At 46.0% G+C, this 24,595-nt stretch overlaps 1 protein-coding gene across 10 annotated transcripts in view; it reads left to right on the top strand.

Annotated features, from left to right (window-relative positions):
• The window catches only part of SAMD4A (sterile alpha motif domain containing 4A), a 213,788-nt gene that overhangs the window by 174,683 nt on the left and 14,510 nt on the right, over window positions 1-24,595 (top strand). For all 10 annotated transcript variants that reach the window (XM_050952584.1, XM_050952589.1, XM_050952583.1 and 7 more), the window contains 5 exons: window positions 2,151-2,260; window positions 4,264-4,350; window positions 8,632-8,926; window positions 12,683-12,768; window positions 20,187-20,305. In XM_050952584.1, coding sequence (XP_050808541.1) covers window positions 2,151-2,260; window positions 4,264-4,350; window positions 8,632-8,926; window positions 12,683-12,768; window positions 20,187-20,305 — 697 coding nt within the window. The remainder of the gene's footprint in view (window positions 1-2,150; window positions 2,261-4,263; window positions 4,351-8,631; window positions 8,927-12,682; window positions 12,769-20,186; window positions 20,306-24,595) is intronic.

The raw sequence follows: 24,595 nt of genomic DNA, 5'->3' as shown, positions 1-24,595 counted from the left end.
CTAAAACAAAAATAGGTAGATTCAGGTTCTGATGTTAGGCCTCAATTCAGCAACGCATTTAAGCACATGCGTAGCCAGAAGCACATGCTTAAATTCATCCCTGCTTAGCAAAGTACTTAGGTATATACCTGACAACAGTGGAACTTAAGCATGTGTTTCAGTGCTTTGCTGAACCAGGGCTGTAGGATGTTGTACAGCAGACTAGAACTGGGAAGAAAGCATGTTTCAGGTAATATGATGGAGATTGGATTTGATACTAAGCTACACTTCTGAATTTTGTTACACACCCAGCGGTGACAGCGTGTGGTTCTTCCACACAGAAAAAAAATTAAGAATTCCTTATACCATTTTAAATGGTTATTCCAACTTTTTCCCCCCGTTCATCAATCATTGTGTGTGTGTGTGTGAGCGTAAGTGGTTGTGGAAATACTCTTGCTCATTTTCATTAAAACCTACTTAGTAATTTCTCAGAGTCCAGAAAATACGGAAATGAAGGGCCTCCCTTTCCTGGGGGTATTTACAGCATTGTAGCTACTCTGATGTAACTCCACCAACACAAGCTCCGTGTAGATGCACCCTGCGCTCGCGTAAAGTAGGGGGGTCATCCGGGCATTGATTTCTCATTGTGCAACAGTGGAGTTTTATGAGTTCTTAGCCCTCATTTAGGGCTTCGACAGCTGTTTCAATATGTAGATGACGCCCATCCCAAGTCTGGTCCTAAGCCCTCTGAAGTTAATGGAAGCCTTTCCATTGACTTCAGGGAGTATTGGATCAAGCCCCAATTGGCCCCATGACTCTACGGGCAGGCCTGAGGGGTGGGTGACCACCGAAGGGGGTGCTGTGGCGAAGCAGGACTGGGGACTGGTGAGTTTGGGGGACAGGGCTGGGGCCTGGAGAGTCTGGGGGCAGGGGGCCCCAATGGGACTCTGGGCTGCAGACCTTTTGGACAGGCACGTCGAGGAAAAGGATTTTGTTCAAGAGCTAGTGATTCCTTGAGCAGGAGAGAGAGGCAAAGAAAGTGGAGTTGGGGGGGTGAGGAAGAAGAGTGGTGAGCGGAGACAGGCCACCCTGTGCCATGCAAACGAGGGAAGGAGCAGAGGGTGAGGAAGACAAGGGGAACAAGAAGACATGCCGCCTCTTTACACAGTGAGCCTTGAAGAGGCATGAGGCAGCAGTAGCAGCAAAACAAAGGGGGCATGAGAGTTGCGGGCAGCAGCAATGCAGAGCAGCACCCAGCGGATGGGCGCATGTGGTCATGGAGCTCTGTTTCCCCCGGGTCTGCCTTTTGCTTCCCTGCGGGGCTGGCTCTCTGCTCCCGCAAGCACCATCAGAATCTGGGCTCCCTCAGTGCCCCAATGGGAGGGGATGGTGGCCCCATAAAGCTCTGCAATGGGGTGTGCCGCACTGCAGGAGCCCCTTCCCCATTCAGTGTGTCTATGGGGCCATTATGGGATTGGGGCATGGTGATGTCAGCGGTCTCCATCACCACTTAGCTCTTCAGCCAAAGTCAAGCTGTCATGGAGGCGTGGAGGGGATTAACCAGGCTGCCCAGGCCTGGCAGGCACTGGGACTTTGAGGGAAGCATTAAGGGCAGGAGTCAAACTATAAGTTTGTCCAGGACACCATTTTCCCTAAGGCCGGCCCTGAGTCTAATTATTTATTTGCCAGGTTTGCAACCCTATGAGACCTGACTCTTGACATGGCCCTTTGATCATCTCCTCTGTCTTGTCTCAGTGCTGTGAATATATTTCTAAGATGTAACACTAGTATCTAAAAAACAATAATGTGAACAGGGAATCAAGAAGAATCTTCAAAAGACAGTAAACGACTTCATTGTGGCTCATAAACGGCAATCAAATCTAATAGGAAATGCCCCACATCAAGGGACTGATCCTGCCAATGAATATACATCTGAAACCCCATTGAAATCAGTGGGAACTTGGGACGTATATCCTTAGGCACGTACCAGCCTTCGTTGCTAACATCAAAGTGCAATAAAACTTTTGGAGCTATCAGTACAACAGTACTGTGGAAAACACAAGGAATCCGTTGCCTAATAAACTCCTCATGTTGTTGTTGATTTTATGTTACGTTGTTAAATAGTGTCATCAAATAACAGGGCGTTTTGTCGACTTGCCTTTGTGCTGCAGATGTTCCTGCCTGGCTGAAGAGTCTCCGCCTGCACAAGTATGCAGCTCTTTTCTCCCAGATGACGTACGAAGAAATGATGGCACTTACCGAATGCCAACTCGAGGCACAAGTATGTCTCAAATTAGCTATGAAACAGTTAGTCACATTGCATTTTTTCTAGTGTTGTCACGATTAAAAATGGTCTGTTTGTTCAGTTTGTTGATAGGTTGCCCTGAAAACCTTGCATCATTAGTTAACATTGCAAAAAAATGCCAAAACCATGCTGAGGGAGAGGGGCAAACAAAACTTTGTACCCAAAAATGACCTGGCCAAAAGCTTCTCAGCGGAGTCTTAGGGTGAAATCCTAGTCTCATCAAAGTCAATGGGAGATATGCCCTGGCTTTTACCACTGAACTTTAAGGAGGATACACTTTCAGAGGAACAAATGGCATTCAGACATCCAACATCCATTGAAAATCAATGGGAATTTGGTAACTGACTTATTTGTTCCTTCAAAAATCTCCTTAATAGATTGCTTTCCATGCTATCCCTGGAATAAATAGATCTGATAAGCATTTTTATATATAGAATGCTGCTCCCATGTTGCGAATGGATTCTATTTTCCTCTGAGCTATGATTCCAAAAGTTTGGTGGAATTAATGGTCTGGTAACACTTTCATTGCAGGAGAGGGATTCTGTGGTCTTTTGGGGTTCAAGGCCTTTACAGTTGCTCAGCTGACTTTTGACAGGGTCTTTTTTTTATCTTCCAGTTTCTTCAGCCCCTTCTAAACTTTCTAGAGCCTTCACTAGGGCCATGTCTACACTTACAAGCTGTGCCGCTGTAAGATCACTCGTGTAGCTGCGTTACGCTGACAGAAGAGAGTTCTCCCGTCGACAGAATAAAACCAGCTCAGCGAGCAGCAGTAGCTATGTCAGTAGAGCGCGTCTCCCACCAACACAGCGCTGTGCACACGAGCGCTTATGCTGGCAAAACTTACGTTGCTCAGGGATGTGGGTTTTTTTTTCACTCCCTTGAGTGACAAAAGTTTTGCCAACATAAGTGCTAGTGTAGACGTGTGCTGAACACTGACTTCCACTGGAGGAAGGAAACCGACAATGTCTGAGCCAAGCATTCCTTAAAATGAAAGGGGCCTGGCAGCTTTCTAAGGGCATGTTGGTAGAGTTAATCCACCCTTCTGAGAGGCGGTAACTAGCTCAATGGAGGAATTCTTCCACTGACCTAGCTGTGTCTACACTCATCTTAGGCCTGCCTAACTATAGTGCTTGGGGCATGACATTTTTAAGTGTAGGCCAGGCCTAAGCTTCTCACACCTCTCTTAAAGCCAGTGGGTCTGATTCACCACACCCTTACTCCAGTTTTATGTCAGGGTACGAGTGAAGATACCCCAATGTGGAGGTGGGATAACACTGTCGAGTTACCCCATCATAAAACTGGAGTACCGCGGTAGTGAATAAGGCTGGGTGCTGCTATTTTGGTTCCTAACTCTGAGAGGGTTTTTTTTGAGGATTGCTTTTCTCAGCATTGCCACGCCTCGTGCAAAATAGTTGAAAACTGTAGTGAGATCTGTACATTTAATGACACAAATGGTCCCATTAGAGTCAGCGGGCCTTCTCTTAGTGTCAGTGTACAGTACATTCTACTCAGCCAGAGAAAGGCTTGCCGAGTCAGCTCCCTAGAGGACTGTGAACAACCGCAAACAAACTGTGAACAAAGGCAGCAGGTGGCAGAGGGCAATTTTTTCACTTTCGGCCAAGTGTTTGTTTGATTTGAATCACAGAAAACCATATGCTGTCACTGAGAGCTGCAGTTCTGCTCCCAGACCTGACACTGGATTTAAAAACATTTTTCTTAAGTGGCTGAGAAGACCTTTCGTCCTTTGTGATCACTTATAAATATTGCCACTCCAAAGGAGGGTGCACAAGCTAGTGAGAAATCAATATCTTCAATGGGTTTCTAAGCTGTTTCCTTAGACCCTGTGCCTCTTTGATAATCCCTGACTTGAGAGGTTTCTTGAATTAACAGCAGCCCTTTTCACTTACGAATGAAAGGATTTTTGTGCATCCTTCTGGCTGGGGGAGATGTTAATGTCACATTGTACTATATCTTTGCAGAATGTTACCAAAGGTGCAAGACACAAAATAGTCATCAGTATCCAAAAGCTGAAAGAGAGACAGAATCTTCTCAAGTCTTTAGAAAGGGTAAGTTATTTCTGCTGCTTTTTAATTAAAATAATAGCCAGGAATTTATTCTCAGATAAAGTCCTTTTGGATTATTGCTGGGTATTTCCCATATAGTGCATCTTTTTCATTGAGCATTTTCTTTGTTGGTTTGGCCACATCTGGTTAATTGTATCACAAACCCAATGCTGTACCAACCACTGCGTTTTATCAGCAGGCTGCCCACTGGCTTTTATACAGAGGCATAAGCTGCCTCCTGGTTCTCTCCCCAGCTCCAGGAGGTTGTAACCTGTGCCGAGCACAGCGTACATGCCCTGGCACTGCCTGGCTTTTGTACAGAGGCATAAGCTGCCTCCTGGTTCTCTCCCCAGCTCCAGGAGGTTGTAACCTGTGCCGAGCACAGCGTACATGCCCTGGCACTGCCCGGCCAATTGGAGTTGAAACCACTGCTCCGCCCTTTCCTTGACCCTGCCTGCCCACTCTCAGTGAGTATGTCTACACAACAGCGAGGAAGATGATTCCTAACTTGGGTGGATGTACACGTGCTAGTGCTGCTTGAGCTAGCACTCTAAAAATACTACTGTGGCCATGGCAACCAAGGCGGTGGCTCAGGCAAGCGACCCAAGAACCGTTGTGCCCAACCCCCTAGTTATACACTCGGGCAGCTAGCCTGAGCCACCGCCCGTCCCACCATAGCCACACTGTTATTTTTAGTGTGCAACCTCAAGCAGAGCTCACACACGTGTATGTCTACCCGAGCTGGGACTCACCCTTCCAGCTGCTGTGTAGATGTACCCTGTGCGAGCCAGGGCATGCCACTCCACGTCACTCATGTCACTGGTACTTGCACCCCTCACATGTGACACGGGAGATGAAGCCACATGATCACCTGTAGGTCCCTCTGCTGCTCTCTTCCCTCGTATACACTGTGGAGGAGAGAGCCCCCGTGAGCAGAGCTTTGGCATGCATGGGATACAAGACCCCTGGGTGGGATTCCACAGCCCTGCCCTCCCCCTCTTTCTCAGCAGAAAGAGTTGGTTCTGTGATGTCTGCAGGCCCCCATTGCAGAGGAGGAGCATTACTTGCCTATCACAGTGAGTTTTCTAGGCTGGGTGGCTGAAGACTCAGGAAAGCAGCACTGCGTCAGTTCACATTCAGCAGGTTCTCTTGGCAGCCAGAAGAGGTCAAACTTTTTTTTGTTCTTTGTAATGAAAGTTTTAAGTTCTACTGAAACTGATGGAGTCATCAGAAAAGCACCAGCGTAGCATACCCACCAGTATCAACTCAGTCCAACACCACGCTGTTTGTCGTTTCGCTGTTTTATTATATTGCATCGATCATTCTGTGCACAGCCTCGACTAGGAGCTGTTCAGTAATTATGCTACACATTGCTATTTATTAGCGTTTTGGTTAGCTCACCACTGTATTTTGCATGTTTAAACTACGGATTTTATTTATGGAACTGTAGGAGTTAGTAAAGCCGTGTTTCCCTCTGTACATTAATAACAATCATTACATCCAAGAGACAGGTGACTGGATTGAGTTTGCTTTGTAGATGTGTTTTCTAGGCAATTTCACAGCCTTTCTTCCCCCTCCTCTTCATGAAGCTTGAAATATGGTATTGATTGACTGTCATTACTACAGGAATGTAACCTGAGTTTGGCTGACACAATGAGCTACACCGGCTATCCAATAAGATGGGATAAATAGTAGAGTTTGCTGTTGACTGCTAGTCAGACAGTGGGATTTGCCTGGACTCTGGGGCTGTGGTTTTGAGGATCGCTTGAGTGGGGCCCATGAGTAAAAGCTGGCCATGGGCTGTATTACTTAGGAGCATGCGTCTCTGGTTTTCAAGTTTCCCTTCCTTATTTTAACTAACCAGGAGCATGTGTGTGACTTGATCTTCTGGGCAAGCATCTCCTGCGTATGTTTCCTTCTTCCCATAAAGGAGCTGCACCCGGTTAACACAGTGGGTCCCCAACTAGCTGCACACTGAGTCCATGTAATTCAGAGCCGTGGCGCCGGCAGTGCAGATGGTGAAGAGTGATGGGAAAAATAAACAATCACCCCACAGCTCAGGCTGGCTGGTGATACCACATATGCTTTCTCTTAATGTATCTTTCATATGTGCCTCCATAGCGCTTTCCCCGGGAGCTTGTCTGCTCTGGTTTTGTGTCGGAAACAATGCCTCGAGAGCAGTTTGAGTGGGACCTGGTAGCCTGAGAAAGTGGAGACAAGTCTGGCCCATATTAAGAACAAGATGCGTCCTTCTCACCTTTCTCGCTGGCATTTCCCTGGGAGAGGGAGGAAGGATTGAACCCGAACTGCGGAAGGAGAACAGCTGTGACACACACACATATGCAGTCTGACAGGCTTAAGAAGCCAAGATTTTTCATTCTGAACCACTGGAAGGAATACAAATTTTTTTTGTGGGGGGGGTAAGATCGCATTTGAAATATGGGGTGAAATTCTAGCTCCACTGGCAAAATTCCCATTGACTTTAGTGGGGCCAGGATTTCACCCATGGAGTATTCCAGTGAAATACCTCCCTCTCCAATCACTCGTCATATACCAGAAATGACCCAGATGACCCACTCCTCTTTCACCAGAAATGACCAGCTGTACCTTCACACACAGGCTACAGTAATACTGCCCCAGCCACTTCAAAGCTGAGAAACCGTATCTGGTGATGGTACTATTATTACCATACCTCCCAGCACCCGTTGTGCTAGGTGCTGTACAATCACAGAACAAAAAGGCAGTCCTTGCCCCAAAGAGCTTACAGTCTAAATGTAAGATGAGAGACACCTAGTGATAGAAACAGACGGGAAGGACAAGGAGACAGCATGGGTCAATATGACAGGTAGTGGTCGCAGGGCACCAGCAGCCTAACCACTGTGAAGCAAGCCGGGGTTTGAAGGAGAATGAAGATGTGGATGTTTATAGGGAGCTCCTGCCAGGGCGAGGGGCAGCATGGGAGAAAACAGGAAGGCGCTTGCTTGAAAATGTAACAAGTGGGTGATGGAGGCTGGCATCATGGGAGGCAGAAACCAGCCTTTCAACAGCGAATGAGAGACAAGCGATCAGCTGGCGTTAGCCCGCGCGTGGCCTTGCAAGTGAGGACAAGCCGTTTATGTTTGATATGATAGAGAAGGCGGAGCCAGTGGAGGGGCAACATGGTCAAAGCAACTGGGTAGGAAAATGATCTTAGCAGCATTTTGAGTGGAGATGAGCAGGGCAAGATTGCATTTGTCAAGTCCAGAGAGAAGCGTGTTGCAGCATCTGAGACACAAGTTGATAAGAACCTGGAGAAGGGCTTTAGGTATGTGGATGGGCCAGACATGGGCCAGGAAGGCAGTACTGAGAGCCAGACAGGAGCGGCACCAGAGTTTCTGGCACCCCAGGCAGAATTCGGGGGGTGGCATTTTGTGCACTCCCCACGGGGCCAGCTTCCGGTTCCACTCCCATTGCGCCGCCAAAGAAGGACCCTCCACTGAAATGCCGCAGGCGACAGGGGAAGTCATTGAGCTGCTCAATTGCCTGTCCCTGCTTTCCGCGGCACGTCGGCAGAAGGTCCTTCTTTGGCGGTGTGACAGGAGCGGAACCGGGAGCTCCCGCGCGCCCCATAGGGAGCACACAAAATGCCACCCCCCGAATCCTGGAACCCTAGGTGACTGCCTAGGGTCGCCTAATGGAAGCGCCAGCCCTGGAGCCAGAGCCAGGATAGGATTAGGTTAGAGACTGAATCTTGTGCAGGGCAGACAGCGCTGAAATCTTGTGTGCTGTTCTCATATGATTCCTGTGGAAATTGCAAGGTCTCTGCTTTCTTGAAGGGTGGGAATCTCACCAGATCAGCCGTTCTCAAGGGATTTCACCCCTCTTGGGCTGCATCTGCACTGGATCTGGACGCCAGACTTAAACCGGTTTTGGATCCCACCTGATTCATGAGGTGGGTTCAGATTCAGGAGTTCTAATCTGAACGCACACACCTGAAAATGGGGCAGGGAGGTTGCAGGTGGCTTCAGACTTGAAGTTCTAGTTCTTACCTGTTTCTGTTGAAACGGTTCTGTGAAAGCCTCAGTTAATTAAACGGACCAACTTACTGAACATGGAACACATAGTACAAGTAAGTCCTGGAGCAGGAACAATAGAAGAGGCTTCTGCGGAGGTTGTTTTTCCGGAAGCAATGTCCTCGTGTTCCAGCTGAGCCGAGGCGGCATGGCTGAGCTCAGGGCAGCTAGCAGCATATTGAGATAGCAGACATACCAGCTGCTAATCATTTTTGTTGTCTGGAATCTGCAGGACATCCTGGAAGGTGGCAACCTGCGCATCCCACTGCAGGAGCTACACCAAATGATCCTCACCCCGATCAAAGCCTACTGCTCCCAGAACTCAAACACAGATGAGCAGAGCCGGGACCTGGATTCCGACCACCTGCCTTCTCTGATCGGCTCGGACAGCCAAGGGTCTGACTGCAAGGACTCTGCCTCTGGGTGCATACAGCAGCACCACTTGCCTGGCTGCGAGAGCGAGTCTGGAGGGGCACCTTTGCCCGAAGGGGATCTTCCTGGGCAGTTCACAAGAGTCATGGGGAAAGGTCAGCTGCTCCCATTGTCTTTATTCCTTCTGTTAGGAGTGGATGGTTAAGAACAGCGTTTATTTCATAGCAGCTCTGGTCCCCATCCACCCTCCTTCTGTCCCACTCATAATATTCTCAGGGCCCCGTGGTGCTAGGAGCTGTACCAATACTTAGTAAGAGACAGTCCCTGCCCCAAAAGGCATGCAGTCTAAGTAGGGAAGACGGACAGAGGTGAAACGATGTACGCAAGGGGACACAGCAGAGACAGGACTGCACCCAGCTCTCCGGAGTCCTGTTGTACCTTGCTGCCATCATTCACATGTGCTCAGGCACTGTTCATGGCTAGTGCTGGCAAAAAGGTGAGGTCAGGAGGAGATGGGGATGTAGCCTCACTCTCTCCCCAGGCAGTAGAGCTGGCTGGCCAGAGAGGCAGGTGAGCTCACTGCCCCTCATTATGGGGGGGTGGGTCCTTCCTTCTCCTGGGTGCTGAGGAGCTCCAGAAGGCATCATGCCTGTCTGAGTCACAAAGCCTCCTGAGCCTACTGCACCACCTCCAGCATTAGGGGGTATGTCTACACTGCGCACTAAGCCTGGGCTCTGACCCTGGTTTGAGCCCAAGAACAAGACCCCTTTCTGTCCACACGGATCAGTCTGACTCAGGTCAGCAAGCCCACCAGATCCTGCGACAGGGGTGGGTCAGAGTCCAAGTCCCACTGCAACTCAGGGCCAAGTCCTGTCATTTTGCAATGTGGATACAGGTCAAGCTGCAGACATGAGTCAGAATGGTGCAGTATGGACGTGTTAGCACGGCTCCGAGACCAGGTCCAGCAAGTGTAAATCCTGGTTTACAAGACAGTGTGGATGTTCAGGCATGAGCTTGGAACCCCTGAGTCCACAAGCGCAGATCCCACAGACCCAGGCTTAGGGTGCAGGGTAGACATAACTAGGCCGGCCCTAGCAGGTACAGCTGAGCCCCATACAAATAGATACAGGTCTGTCGCATCTTAGGCGGGAGTTCTGTTCCGCGGTTATCACGTAAAGCAAAAACCGCATATAGTCAAAACCTTAAGCCCTTTAAATCCTGCCCGCAGCTCCAGCGGTGGGGCCAGGGGGAGGGCATTTAAAGGGCCAGTGGAGCCCTTTAAATGCCACCCTGGCCTAGCTGCCAAAGCTGCAGGCGGAATTTAAAGGGCTCCGCCAGGCTTCCTGCCGCAGTGAGGAGCCCGGAGGAGCCCTTTAAATCCCGCCCACAGCTTTGGCAGCTGGGCTAGGGCTGCCATTTAAAGGGCCCGAAGCTCCACAGTGGCTGGAGCCTCAGGCCCTTTAGTTCACCCCAGAAGCTACCAGCCACCTCTGCAGCTGGGAGCCACCTGGGTAATTTAAAGGCCCTGGGACTCCCAGCCACAGCTGGTGCCCCAGGATCTTTAAATCTTGAGGCCACGCCTCTTCTACTCAAGGCCACGCATCCTCCCGGACTCCAGGCCTTTCAGCGTAAAGCTGAAATCGCGCATGTTAAATACGCGTAAGTTGCGAGAGACCTGTATGTTGGAAGTTTGAATCAGAATGAGCCTTTAGCGTTTGACTGTGCACCATTATTTTTTAAAGCCCGTGGAAGGATCTTTCTCTTTGTGGTGCACAATCCTAGAATCGAGTGGCTGCTCTGGGGTTACCTTCGGTCTGGCTGCTTGCTCTCATTGACAGCCCTTGTCCCCTGCTGCTCACCGGTCCCAACGTACGCCTGTGGAATTTTTTATAGCCCCGACTTGCAGTACGAGGCAGTGCACGTACAGAGCAGTCGCTTCCTTTAGCTCCATGATCATGTGACACGGATAGAGAGAGAGCGCCTGGGACTGGCATTCTTTAATGTGAAAGTTGTGGGAGGGTTGGGTTTTTAAAAACACTTTCCTTGGTGTCTTGGGCCCTGACTGTACATGCTTAAGTGCTTTGCTGAACTGGGGCCTTAAAGCAGGTTGCCCAAGCAGTCTGAGCTCCTGTAGGAGTGCTTCCCATGGTCTCTGCCTGTCCCGGCCCTCTGGCCTCTGTGTGTCCCTGCCCCACCACAGTCACTGCACTTTGAAATACAGGAGGAACAATCATACCGGGCAAAATCCTTTGTTGCTGGTGTAATGGCTTCATTGACTTCAACAGCATTTTGCCCATTTATACCAGCAGAGAATTTGACCTGCTATGGTCAGTACAAACCAAAACTAGTTTCTAGAACTGAGGAATGATTTAAAAGAATATCTACGAAGGATGGGGGAGTCCATTCAGCCTGATTTTTGAACCATGTAAACATCTCTAAATCGTTCCTAAAATAGCTTTTCTGTAATAAAAGCGGTGTATACAGAGCACGTGATGGGGTGCTAGAAAGGTTCTCTTCACACTCGTTTGGGAGGACCTGCATAACTTCCCCAGAGCTTCACCGCTCCTGGGTAATTCAGTCGGCCCACTCCCAACACTGGGTGGGGATTGTTCTGTGTAGCAGCTTGCTGGGTGGAGAATGGAGTAGTTTAGTAATGGGGGGACGTGAGGGGTAGTCTATAAAAAAAAAAAAAGGGGGGGGGTCAGAGTTCCATGGAGAAATGTCAGGCCCAGTCCATTTCCAGCACTTTCTGTTTAAAATGTATGAATAGAAATAAAATACAAATTACACAGAAATGTCAAAAGGGCAGAAAATTGAGCCCAGTGTGTAATTTCACACTGATTGGCCACCTACTTTGAGAAAGATGGTTCTTTGTGCCCCATTTTAAGCCCATATCAGACCTCACTGCTAACTCTGGTGCCATGACCAGCACGTCCATAATGCATGAAGTTGAGTGGTACGGAGATTTATCAGTAGAAGTTGGGGAAATGGCATTGTTAGGAGGAAGCAAAGAATCCTGTGGCACCTTATAGACTAACAGATGTTTTGGAGCATGAGCTTTCGTGTGTGAATACCCACTTCTTCAGATGCATGCATCTGTTAGTCTATAAGGTGCCACAGGATTCTTTGCTGCTTTTACAGATCCAGACTAACACGGCTATCCCTCTGATTGTTAGGAGGCACACTCCCAGGCCTTCTCTGAAAACTAGGGAAATGTAGTGGTCACCATGAGGATTAAAATTGATGGAAGCCATAATGTAGAGAAGGTTCCTGTGACCAGTTGTTTTGATTATGCTTGCTTTCCAGCAGCTTTAACTAATATGGCAGTTAGAATTCTGCAGCTCCTATGGACTTTAACACCAGTTCAGCTGAGCCAGGGTTAGAATGGGAGGGAGTGTTTTGGTAAATTCCCCCAATGCAGACACCGTCTTATTGTGTACGTTAATTTGCACACACTTTTGTGGCGTTATTTCAAAATCTTGCTGTCAGTCAAATCAGTGGGAATTTTGCCATTGAATTCAGCGAGACCAGAATTTGACCCTGGAAGCAACTGATTTTAACACCACACTCTTTGTGTGACAGTGCTTTTCACATGTGAGAATAGGATAAGATAGGGGGAACCAGATCCTACTCTGTTCCTGCTGATTTGCACAAATATAATGCTAATGGAGTTACTCTGGATTCACAGCAATGTAACTGAGAGCAGATATAATGGCTAAATATAGATTGGCATGGCTGGAATTGTAAAAGGGTGTCTTTATACACAAGTGCTCCATTGATGACTCATTTCAGACAATTGTAATGGAAGTTTAAGACCATTCTTAAAAACAGCACATTGATTTCAGTCCCGTTTCCTGGTCACCATGTGTTTTGCTAGCTGTCCTTTTTTTTTTCTGTTTGTTTGTTTGCAGTATGTACACAACTTTTAGTTTCCAGACCTGATGAGGAGAATATAAGTTCCTATTTACAGCTCATAGACAAATGTCTAATTCATGAGGTGAGTTGTGTCAGATCTTATAAAACTGTTGTTCTCATTGCTTAGAAACTGTTTCCAAAGTTTCTGTTTATGTAAACATTTTGGTTTCTAACACAAATATTTTTGGCGGTATTAATAGTAATTCAGACTGCAGCAGACTGTAAATGCAATGTGGTGCACAGAAGGGTAGGTCACTTTGTCCCTGTACAACATCAAAGAACTGGAATTGAGAAATTCATGGTGCTTGTGACATTATGATCAACAGCTGGATGACAGAAAAACCCAGGATGAATGTGCATGGGGTTTCTAGCAGAGAGACTAAACTATCATTCAGCATTTCCAGCTTCTATTTTGTAGCAAATATTCTGTGATTCAGCACCTACCATTCTGTGTGCCTCTTCCTGAAACCTGCTTGTTTATGGATTTTTATTTTCCACTGTAACTTTCTCTAAAAGGTATATTACCATGTGTCCTTCAGGGTGACTGAAACATATTTTGAGCTCCATATGCCATAGATCTAGGGCACAAACCCTGCTGTGTATATTTATCCCCTTACGTGTACCAAGTTCCTGCTGCACTTGTTACTCCTGGGGGAATTCTGTGCCAAAAAAATTAAAAATTCTGCGCAGAATATTTTAAAATTCTGTATATTTTGTATGTCAGAATAACACGATATAATCACACCAGTTTGAGTTATTTTGGTAATTGATTTCAAATACCTGTCATCCAGTATGTCTGTAACAATACAGACAGGGGAAAAAAAGATTCAGGAATTTTTTTTTTGACAAATAGATTCCTTACTAGGCATATGAATACAGAACTCTGAGTAATTCATCTAAACTACAATACAGAAATGTGTTTCCTGCACCCCTCAGAAGCAGTGCAAAGGCCTGGGGGGATTCAGGAGTAACAGAGGAGCTGAGGGAGAGGAAGGAGCCTGGAGTAAACCTGGAGGGTTATTGGGTGTGGGTGGGAGAAGTATGGGACAGTTTTTTGGGGGGACAGTGATAGTGAGGGAGTTGGGGAGCTCCCTCTTGCAGACCCTGGCTGACCCCTAACCTTTCCCATTCAGTCAGACACATCTCTTATCCCCGTGTGTCCCTGCAGCCCCTCTCTACCCTCTGCCCCCATGTGGCCCTTCAGCCCACCTCCCATCCAGCCCCTGGCTCAATGCTATCACCCCACTAGCTCCTGAGCCTGCATCCAAGTCTGTCCCCCACTAGCTCTTCTGAACCCCAGTCTGTGATCCCCCAGCAGCCCTGCGTGCCCCACTCTGTCCGTCTGGTGCCTCCTCCCATGACCCCACTGTGAGGAAAGCAGCCTCTCTGGCTAATTGCCATCTCTTCTGGTACCATAGCAGCCCCTGGTAGGCGAAAGGTGTAACTGCAGTGCCTCTCCAGCAGAATCTATATTCTACGGAGGAAAAAAAAAATCTGCGGGAGACATTAATTCTTCATGTGCGCAGTAGTGCAGAATTCCCCCAGGAGTACCTTGTATACATATGTGCTGCACCTGATCTTGCAAGATTCATGGCATTACATGGACATACATCTGAGATCTGGATGGATCGGTAAATGTTTTCCAGTGTCAAAAGATCTATAGTTTCACTGTCTTTACATGGTCACTTGTGTATAAAAGTGGAGTCAAGAATCACTAAGAAATCTGTACTATCCTACAGGAAAAGGAGTGGCAGCATTTTGGCAAAAGTACATTGACTGCTGTAAACATAGGTATATGCAGTATGCTAGGAGAAAAAAGGATTAAATTACAGAGTTCTGAATCCTCCAGTTTACTGTGACCATGTGAGAAGCTATTGCCTAAATAATAGAGCTCTCTACTGATTCTTGGGCATTTCCCATTCTCACAAAGGCTCCGATTCAGGAAAGCACTAAGTATCTGCTTAGGGTAATTAACCATTGGAACAATTTATCAAGGGCCATGGAGGAATCTCCATCACTGGTAATTTTTAAATTAAGATTGGATTTTTTTAAAAAGATATTCTCTAATTCAAAGGGAATTATTCTGAAGAAGTTCTGTGGCCTGTGATATACTGGAGGTCAGATAAGATGATCACAATGGTCTGTTGTGGCCTGGAATCTCTGAAGGGTTTTCCTGAATCTGAGACAAAGACAGAGATTTCCAGCTCTGAAGGGAAGTCACTGACATTCATGGTTTAAAAAAACAAACATTATTCTCCCAGAATGCTTCTGTCCACAATAGTTACAAGTTTGCCAAGAGTTTTCAGTAAATGGTAGTGAACTGTCAGCATACATTGTCAACATACAGTTTGCCACCTGAAATATACAGCAGCTGCACTGGGAAATTTAATTTTACTATGAAGTGAGTGGTTAGTTTGCTTTCCCACCTCAGCAGTGGTTCTGTCTGAGCCAGTCACATAGTTTAAATATAACCAAAGCTTCTAGTATGTGAGTGTACAAGACCTCTTCCACCTAAGTCCAGGTTCACGGAGATCACATGAAAAGCTCCTTTCACTTTAGTTCTTCAAGTATTTCCAGACATAGCAAGATTTTTTTCCCCTTGATTGCTTCATGATGAGTCTTGAAGTCAATGCAGCATTATGAACTGCATCCATCCTAGCCTAGTCTTTTCCCTCCTGTTTTCTTTATATTTCTGAGATTAACCAAATCACTAAGAAAGAAAGATCAGGCTTTTATCAGAATGTGACTAGGCCTTTGAAATGTGATTCCGGTTGGGCACATCCCAGCTGCACAGGAGGGTGCAACTCCAAACTCATTTTCTGGGTGATATAAACAGTGTTACACTGCTCTAGCTGCAATGGTATAAGGGAAGTGCTTGTTGGTATTTTCAAGAAATGTCTTAAGTGGAACAGCGTTTCCTCCCAGGCAAAGTAGGGGTGGAAGGGGATAGATGCTCCATGCCCTATGAAGCCCCAGCTTTTTCCTTGCATATTATACATAAAATGTAGAGTGTGAAAGGTGCCGGACTGAGAGGCAGAGAGACCGCAGACCTCTCTTTACCCTCTGACCACACCCAGCACAGGCAGTGGCTGTGCACAATTCCCCACACCACCCAGCCAGTGTGGCTAAACCTTCCCCTGGAAAGACCACCTTTTATGGGGGAGAGGATAGTTCACTCTTCATCTCCGTTCAGCTCTTGGAGGGTTGAGACTGCCCACCGAGGTGCCAATGACTGCCAGCTGTCACAGTGGTGGGGTTTTTGGTGGACACTGGTCCCCAGGGAGCTAGGGAGAGAGCACCAAACTCATGTCACATTTGCTACTTCACCGCCATCAGATTGAGGATAGTTTTCAGTCACAAAGCTTGATTCCAGCTGGAGACCTTGAGAGGAAAGGGGCAGTTCCTTTCCCCTCATACTTCAGACACATACCTCCTTCTTCGAGTGCTTGCACATGTCCATTCCAATGTAGGTGCCCACCCCAAGCGCAGCTGCTGGAATTTTTTCCCTCAGTGGTAGCTCTTGGGTCAACTCTAGTGCCCTCTGGTGCCGCACGCTCATAAGTCTGATATAAAGGGCCCTGCTCTCCTTCAGTTCCTTCTTACCGCCTCTTACGGCGGCTGGAACTCCTCATCACTTAGGCAGTCGTTCTCTTAGTGGTTTTCTGACAAATGCAGTGTAAATAGTTTGTGTCGTTTTTAGTAGTTAGTGTCATTAGTTTGAACACCTCCGCTCTTAGATAGCAGAGTGGTCCACCATCCCACTGCTGGGGCTTGCGTCGGTCAACGGGTTTCAAGCTCTGCATTTCGTGCAGTAGGTCTGTGCCTTTGAGCAACCCTCACTCAAGCTGCCTCAAGGGAAGCTCACAGGAAAGATTACTGCCAAATTTGCAGGGATTTTAAGCCCCAGAATAAGCAGGACCGAACCATGCTGCACGTTTGATGGTCCTCTTAGAGACAGCCTTAAGATCAGCCTCGGAGCTGCACTCGGACTTGGCACCGAGTACCTCAGCCTCGGTGCAGAGTGCACCTCCAAAACCCCAGAACTCTTGGTGCTGATCATCTTCCCCGGTCCCCAGGAAGAAACACTTTGGAACCTCCATATACGGTCTTTTTTAAAGACAAAGTCCAGTTGTGACCACCCTGTCATTCCTTTCAAAAGTTGCCTCACCATTCCATTGCAGTCCAGCAATCTTTCTGCCAGTGTTCTACCTGCAACCACATGCAAACAGGGAGGATATTCCACTCGTTGGATATATGCCAGGACCCTGGCCTTCCACATACAAAGGACCAAAGCATTCTGCGGATCCACTTAGGTGTTGATAGTGGAAAGAATGAAAGATTCTCCCCATTTCTGCATGGAGAATCTCATTGTGGATCACTTGGTGCATCAGGGCCTGTTACGACCTCGCGAACATCTCACCACTTGCTCACTTAACAGCTCACTCTACAAGATCTCAAGCCTCCCCTGCTGCTTTTTTAGCACAAGTTCCAGTTCAGGACATCTGCAGGGGGGCAACCTGGTCATTGGTTCACAACGCACTATACCATTACACAGCAGGCTAGAGATGATGCCGGCTTCAGCAGTGCGGCGTTACATTTAGCCTGCCCTTGATCTCCGAACCCACCTCCGGGGCAATTGTTGCGAGTCACTTACGTTGGAATGGGCATGTACAAGCACAAGAAGCACATGCATCTGACGAAGTGGGTATTCATCCACGAAAGCTCATGCTCCAAAACGTCTGTTAGTCTATAAGGTGCCACAGGACTCTTTGCTGCTTTTACAAGAAGAAGAAACAGTTACTAACCTTTCTGTAGCTGTTGTTGTTTGAGATGCGTTGCACATGTCCATTCCAAAACCCACCCTCTGTCAGAGGTGGTCAGCAAGAAGAAACTGAAGGGGAGCAGGGTCGCAGGGCTCTTTATACCAGTGCTATGAGTGTACAACACGAGAGGGCGCTGGAGCACAGGCAACAGATACCACGAAGGGAAAAAATTCCGGCAGCTGCACTCGGGATGCACAAACACCTGCGTTGGAATGGGCATCTGTAACAACAGTTACAGAAAGGTAGTAACTGGTTTTTGTGAGGTTCCGTGTGGCAAGTCACCATCTTGGTAGCCCGGGCAAATGACCAGACTCTCCAGAGCCATCGCTGTAACAGCTAGAGTGGGAGCTGTGGAATGGCTTGTGACATTCGGCTCCTCGCCAGGTTGGAGGGATGAGAACATTGATTCCATAATCTATCCTGGTCTCTGACGTATGGGGTGGGACCAGCGTTGGAAATGGTGCCCGGTACTCCTGAAGGTAGTGCGGAGTACTGCTGAGGGAGCAGGAAGTCATGAGAGAAGAGATATAAACGGGGAGCCTGGAAGATGAGGACTGGATGCTTGAGCTTGATGTGCCATGTGAGAGGAAGCCAGTGAAGGGATTGGGAAGGGAGGGGCATAGTCTTAGCTGCCGGAGGGGGAGGTGATTTATGCAGGTGAATCTTGGATAGGCTTCTTGCTCAGATCCCGTGGTGATGGGTGTGTGACAGGTAATAACAACACTACTTAGCTCTTGTTTAGCTAGCACTTTTCTGCCATAGATTTCAAAACACTTTACAAAGGAGGTATCTTTATCCCCATTTTGCAGTTGGGAAAACTGAGGCATAGAGGCAAACTGACTTGCCAGAGGTCCCCAGCAAGGTCAGTGACAGAGCCAGGAATGAAACCCAGCCCAGTTCTCTCTAGATAAGTTGAAAAGAGGTCAGAATCTGAGACACTGGAGAGAAAACATTGATTGAGTCATGTATTCCCAAAGCGAACAGTTTTTCATTGGTTTCCAACCAGAGCTAAAGTGAGTTGCTCCACAGCAACATGTCTACAAAGTTTTTCATTTGCGTTATGTAAGAATATGTTAATATCACTGGGATGCAAGGTAAGTAGATTGATCGTTAAATGTGACAGTCAAAAGGATAATATTAAAATGGCTCATGTAGTATTAGTTAAGCTGCCCATAAATATATTTATTATAGTTAATAACTGTCTGTCGGTCTCTGCTATCGTGGGGCATGCACATGAAAACAGTCACATAATAATGTGTTAGGAGCTCTGGGGGCCCAGATGGCTCAGGATATTGGTAGGTGGAGTAAGGGGACTTCCACTGCCAAGCTCAAGTTAACTCCAACTTGGGGCAGTAGCACCAAATGCCATTATAATCTCAAGGCACTTTGGTCTCAGTGAAATAGACTGTGGTATAAAAACCTCAAACGGAATGGAAAATAAATGGAAGGTCTCAATCTATTTCCTGGGAAACAAGTGTCCAATCCTCAGAAACCACTGCAATTGGTTCTGGCTGGCAGCTCCCGTCAATAAGGAGATTGAGGATTTTGCTCTGTTGTTATCATGGGAGAAGGTCCCTCCAGGTCCAGCCAAGGCACGCTGTCAGGACAGCATATGTTATGTTGCGCTCCAAAACGCTAACACTGGACCTGTTGAGTACCTGAGCCAGAAGCCATCAGTTCCCAGGGCTTCAAGCCAGCGCCTTTCATGAACATTTACTTTAAAAGGTTGGGTGTGTGTTTGTTTTTAAAGAACTCGGATGTTTGTGTTTCTTTTTGGAGATTTCTTGAAAATTTTAGGGTCTGCACTGCGGGATGAAAATGCAAGTTGCTCAATAGAGCATAGCTATTAAACGATCAGGAGCATTCATTTATCAGTAAACTGAGCACTCAGGGAATTTTATATACATACTATGATCTGAATCATAGACTTCAAGGTCAGAAGGAACCCTCATGAAATAATTATGACCATTATCTGTCCCTAAGCTCCAGTATAACTGAATTTCTTCTCATAGGCAACATTCAGTACTTTGCTAATTTTTCTGTTTTTTAAATAAACATGAATTTTGATTAAAAGTTAGTGAAAGAAGTAAAAAGAATTGACTTCGTAGTATCAGTAGGATTTTTTTGTAGCATCACCTAAGTGTTGTACATTTTGGCATCCATAATGACGTAGGAATAATAATAATAATTGTATCGGACCTTTATGTATCTGTCATCCTGGCGAACCCACAGCACTTCACACATACACAGTACCACTGAATTGTAGGGGTTGTGGGCAGCCAGGCAATAGTATAGCATGCCTCACAGTGATGTCGAGAGCAGAAATTAGGACCCAGGACTCCAGGGAAACCTGTTTTCTTTCAGGAAGTGTCATGGGATCTTTAACACCCAGGCACAGCAGGATCTCTGCTCTTAAGATTTCATTGGAAAGAGCTACGCATAGGAAACTGCCTGGTGCTCAGTTTGTCTTTTTCAAAAGTGCATGGGCTGAGCCAATTCTTCTAGGAGTTAAACCTGCCATTCAGGGCTTCTGTGTGTTTGCAGCCTGAAGCTTGGCTCGCTCAGCTCTCTACTCTGGGTGAATGTTAACTGCCTGTTGTTTTCTTTATTTTTATACCCAACTGCATCATCCATAAGATGTTTACCTTTTTTTTAATTCCTTTTTTTTGGGGGGCAGGCATTTACAGAGACACAGAAGAAAAGATTGTTGTCATGGAAACAGCAGGTGCAAAAACTCTTCAGGTCTTTCCCTCGGAAATCCCTTCTAGACATATCAGGATATCGGCAGCAAAGAAAGTACGTTGGGATTTCATCTCTCTGATGCAATGATTGTACTTTGCGGGTTGGTATCTTGGACAAGACTACACCAAAGGGGATAATTACACTCACATTCACACTGTGCTGACTGGAACTGTCGATGCGTCTGATTCATGAGGCCAGTTATCTCGAGTACAGGCAGGGCTGGGATATTTCACCTTGTTCTGTTTTAATTCTGTATGTCACGGGCAGCTCTCAAATGTCACTTTAGAGCAGTGGGTCCTGTTGTTAGTTATTAGCTCTGATTTGCATTATACTAGCACCTTGAGGTTCCAGCTCAGATCAGGGCTCCATTGTGCTAGATGTTAAACAGAGAGATAGTCCCTGCCCCAAAGAGCTTACAGTATTAATAGACAAAACCAAAGGGTGGGTAAAACGTACCATTGTCCCATTTTACAGATGGTGACCTAAGTCTAGAGAGATTCAGTGACTTGCCCCAGGTGACAAAAGCTGCCTGTGACGGTGCTGAGATTTGAACCCAGATTTCCTGAGTCCCACTTTGGTGGCTTACCAACAAGACAGTGCTTCCTCTATGTGGCTCCCTCCTTAAATTGGGGCTTCTGATTGACCTGCCCATCTCCCAAGCCTACACTTTCCCCACAGAAATTGGAGCACTTGAAAAGATTAAAAAGTAGGGCTGTCAAGTGATTTTTAAAAATTAATCGTGTGATTAATTGCTCTGTTGAACAATATTAGAATACCATTTATTTAAATATTTTGGATGTTTTCTACATTTTCAGATATATTGATTTCAATTACAACACAGACTACAAAGTATACAGTGCTCACTTTATATTTATTTACAAATATTTGCACTGTAAAAAAGAGAAAAAAGAAATAGTATTTTTCAATTCACTTAATACAAATATTGTAGTGCAATCTCTTTTTCATGAAAGTTGAACTTGTAGATGTAGAATTACGTGCAATAAAATAACTGCACTCAAAAAAAAATGTAAAACTTTAGAGCCTACAAGTCCACTCAGTCCTACTTGTTCAGCCAATCACTCAGACAAACAAGCTTGTTTACCTTTGTAGGAGATAATACTGTCCACTCCTTGTTTAAGAAGAAAGTGAGAACAGGCATTCTCTCCTTCTTGTTTAAGGAGAAAGTGAGAACAGGAGTTTGCATGGCACTGTTGTAGCTGGCGTCACAAGATATTTATGTGTCAGATGCGGTAAAGATTAATATGTCCCTTCATGCTTCGCCCACCATTCCAGAGGACATGCTTCCATGCTGATGATGGATTCTGCTTGATAAGAATCCGAAACGGAGCAGACTGACAATGTTCATTTTCATCATCTGAGTCAGATGCCACCAGCAGAAAGTTGATTTTCTTTTTTGATAGGTCATTTTCCACATCTGACTGTGCTCTGTTAAGACTTCTGACACCATGCTCCACACTTTGTCCCTCTCAGATTTTGGAAGGTACTTCTGATTCTTAAACCTTGGGTCAAGCGCTATAGCTATCTTTAGAAATCTCACATTGGTACTTTCTTTGCATTTTGTCAAATCTGCAGTGAAAGTGTTCTTAACTCGAACACTGTGTACTGGGTTGTCATCCGAGAGGGCCATAACACAAAATATATGGCAGAATGCAGGTAAAACAGCACAGAAGACATACAATTCTCCTCCAAGGAGTTCAGTCACAAATTTAATTAATGCATTATTTTTTTAACAAGCATCAATGGCATGGAAGCATGTCCTCTGGAATGGTGGCTGAAGCATGAAGGGACATACAAATGTTTAGCATATCTGACACGTAAATACCTTGCAATGCCAGCTACAAAAGTGACAGGCAAATGCCTGTTCTCACTTTCAGGTGGCATTATGAGTAAGAAGAGGGCAACATTATCTCCTGCAAATGTAAACAAATGTGTTTGTCTTAGTGATTGGCTGAACAAGAAGTAGGACCGAGTGGACTTATGGGGGCTAAAGTTTTACATAGTTTTGATTTTGAGTGCAGTTATGTAACAAAAAAATACATTTGTAAGTTGCACGTTTGTGATAAAGAGATTACACTACAGTATTTGTATGAGGAGAATTGAAAAATACTATTTCTTCTGTTTATAATTTTACAGTGCAAATATTTGTAATAAAAAATAATCTAAAGTGAGCACTATAGCTTAGTGGTTTGCTAAACCCAGAGTTGTGAGTTCAATCCTTGAGGGGGCCACTTAGGGATCTGGGGCAAAAATTGGTCCTGCTAGTGAAGGCAGGGGGCTGGACTCGATGACCTTTCAAGGTCCCTTCCAGTTCTAGGAGAGTGGTATATCTCCAGTTATTTATTTGTAAATTGAAATCAGATATTTGAAAATGTAGAAAAACATTCAAAATATTTAATACATTTCAATTGGTATTCTATTGTTTAACAGTGCGATTAAAAGTGCGATTAATCACGATTAATTTTTTTAATCGCGACTAATTTTGGTTGGTTAATCGCATGAGTTAACTATGATTAATCGACAGCCCTGTTAAAAAGTAATAACAGCACTGTCCCTCTCGGCAGTTTGGTTTTCTCGCCTGTGTTTGCTGCCTCTCCAGTTTTGGTGTCATCTGCCGATTAATCACTGTTGGATAGATACCAGAAAAAGCAATCAACAAGGGGGCAGCGAGGGTCTTGGGCTTGTTTAGATTAGTTGATCAGAAGACCTCAGGAGGGCCCTGTAGAGGGCTACAAATGACTGGAATCTTCACTGGTTGAAGACTGAGACTTGCTCCTCCACTGTGGCTGGAGAAGCGCTACACCACAGACCAGCGCCGTGGCTAGAGAGCCACTTAGCAGGAGACACTTCATTAGGGTGAGATTCACCCCTGTGCAGAACAGCAGCATACAGCAGGTGTGCCACCTAATGTCATGCCTTGAATGCTCAAAATAAGGCATAAGTGGGGTATCGACCGAGACTGGAAGGTGTGAAATTCACCCTTGCTGATCTAGATCAAGTGTGTCATTTTCTTAGACTTTCTTTGCTCTTCCAGTCTGGGTGAAGCTGCAGGCTAAGAATGCAACGGTGCAGCTCTGCCTTTCACGTAGTTCCATAGGTATAATGGCAAAATCACTTCCTGCATGAGGTTTAAAGAAACTTGGTTGTGTGTCATGATGGGTAGATTTATACTGGTCTGGATCACATAATCGTATTATTTTTGAAGCCTTGTTCACTGTAGCATGCACAGGCAGGAGAGATTAGGGCTAAGAGGAAGGTGAGTTGAAACGTCAAGGGTTGGAGAAGGGGCAGGGCGATACAGGAACTGCACAAGTGATAGCAGTTGTTAATCTCCAAATAGGTATTCTCATTTCATAGAATATCAGGGTTGGAAGGGAGCTCAGGAGGACATCTAGTCCAGCCCCCTGCTCAAAGCAGTACCAATCCCCAACTAAATTTGTCATGTTTCAAACATCAGCCGGTAAATAATAAGTATCACAGCAAAACTACCCATCTCTGTGTGTAATCATTTAAAACAATTGGGCAAGAACACGAGGAAGACTTTACACTGCAGTGAAATCTGCATGATCTATTTGTTCTGTGGGATCAACCAGTTCTTCTATTTTTTTGGTGCTGTTGCTTTGAAACAACGCACAATGTGGCATACCAGTAACCAACGGTGTTACATAGAAATGGGTAAAATGTCCTAATTACAACCCAAGAATGACCTGCCACTAGAGACGTGTGTTTAAAAGACATATTAACCAAAATTCCCTCAACTTCACTACTGCAAAATGCCTCCATGCTAGCGCCATCAAACTGTGGGAGAAACTGAATCTGCAAACACTTGTTTTTCACATGGCAAATGAAAACAAATTCCACTCCTCGTTCATCTGTTGTGCAGACCGCCCCTCACTTTCATCATCATGCCCTGTTACCCCTAAGTAAAATAATTGAGTTTATTGGGCTGTTGCTCCTGCCATACATGTGGAGGGAGGTGAGTGAATGAGATTTAAGGGCCTGATTGGTCACTCCCTTCCCCTGTGCAAATCAAGAATAACTCTGCTAAAATCAGTGAAGTAACTAACACTGGTGTATCATCCGAATCAGGGAGATGAGAAGCAGGCCCTGAGAGTCAGAATCATGAACCCAACTTGTCGTGGGAACTTTTATTCATGGATTCTAAGACCAGAAGGGACCACTGTGGTCATCTAGTCTGACCTCCTGCATAACAGAGGCCAGGGAACTTCCCCAGAATAATTCCTGTTTGAACTAGAGCAGATCTTTTAGAAAAACAACCCATTTTGACTATATGTGGTTACACATAGTCTAAGGAGCAGCCACTGA

The sequence above is a fragment of the Gopherus flavomarginatus genome, chromosome 5, assembly GCF_025201925.1.
Source record: "Gopherus flavomarginatus isolate rGopFla2 chromosome 5, rGopFla2.mat.asm, whole genome shotgun sequence".
NCBI classification, from domain to species: Eukaryota; Metazoa; Chordata; order Testudines; family Testudinidae; genus Gopherus; species Gopherus flavomarginatus.
This window is presented reverse-complemented; position numbering and strand designations above follow the sequence as displayed.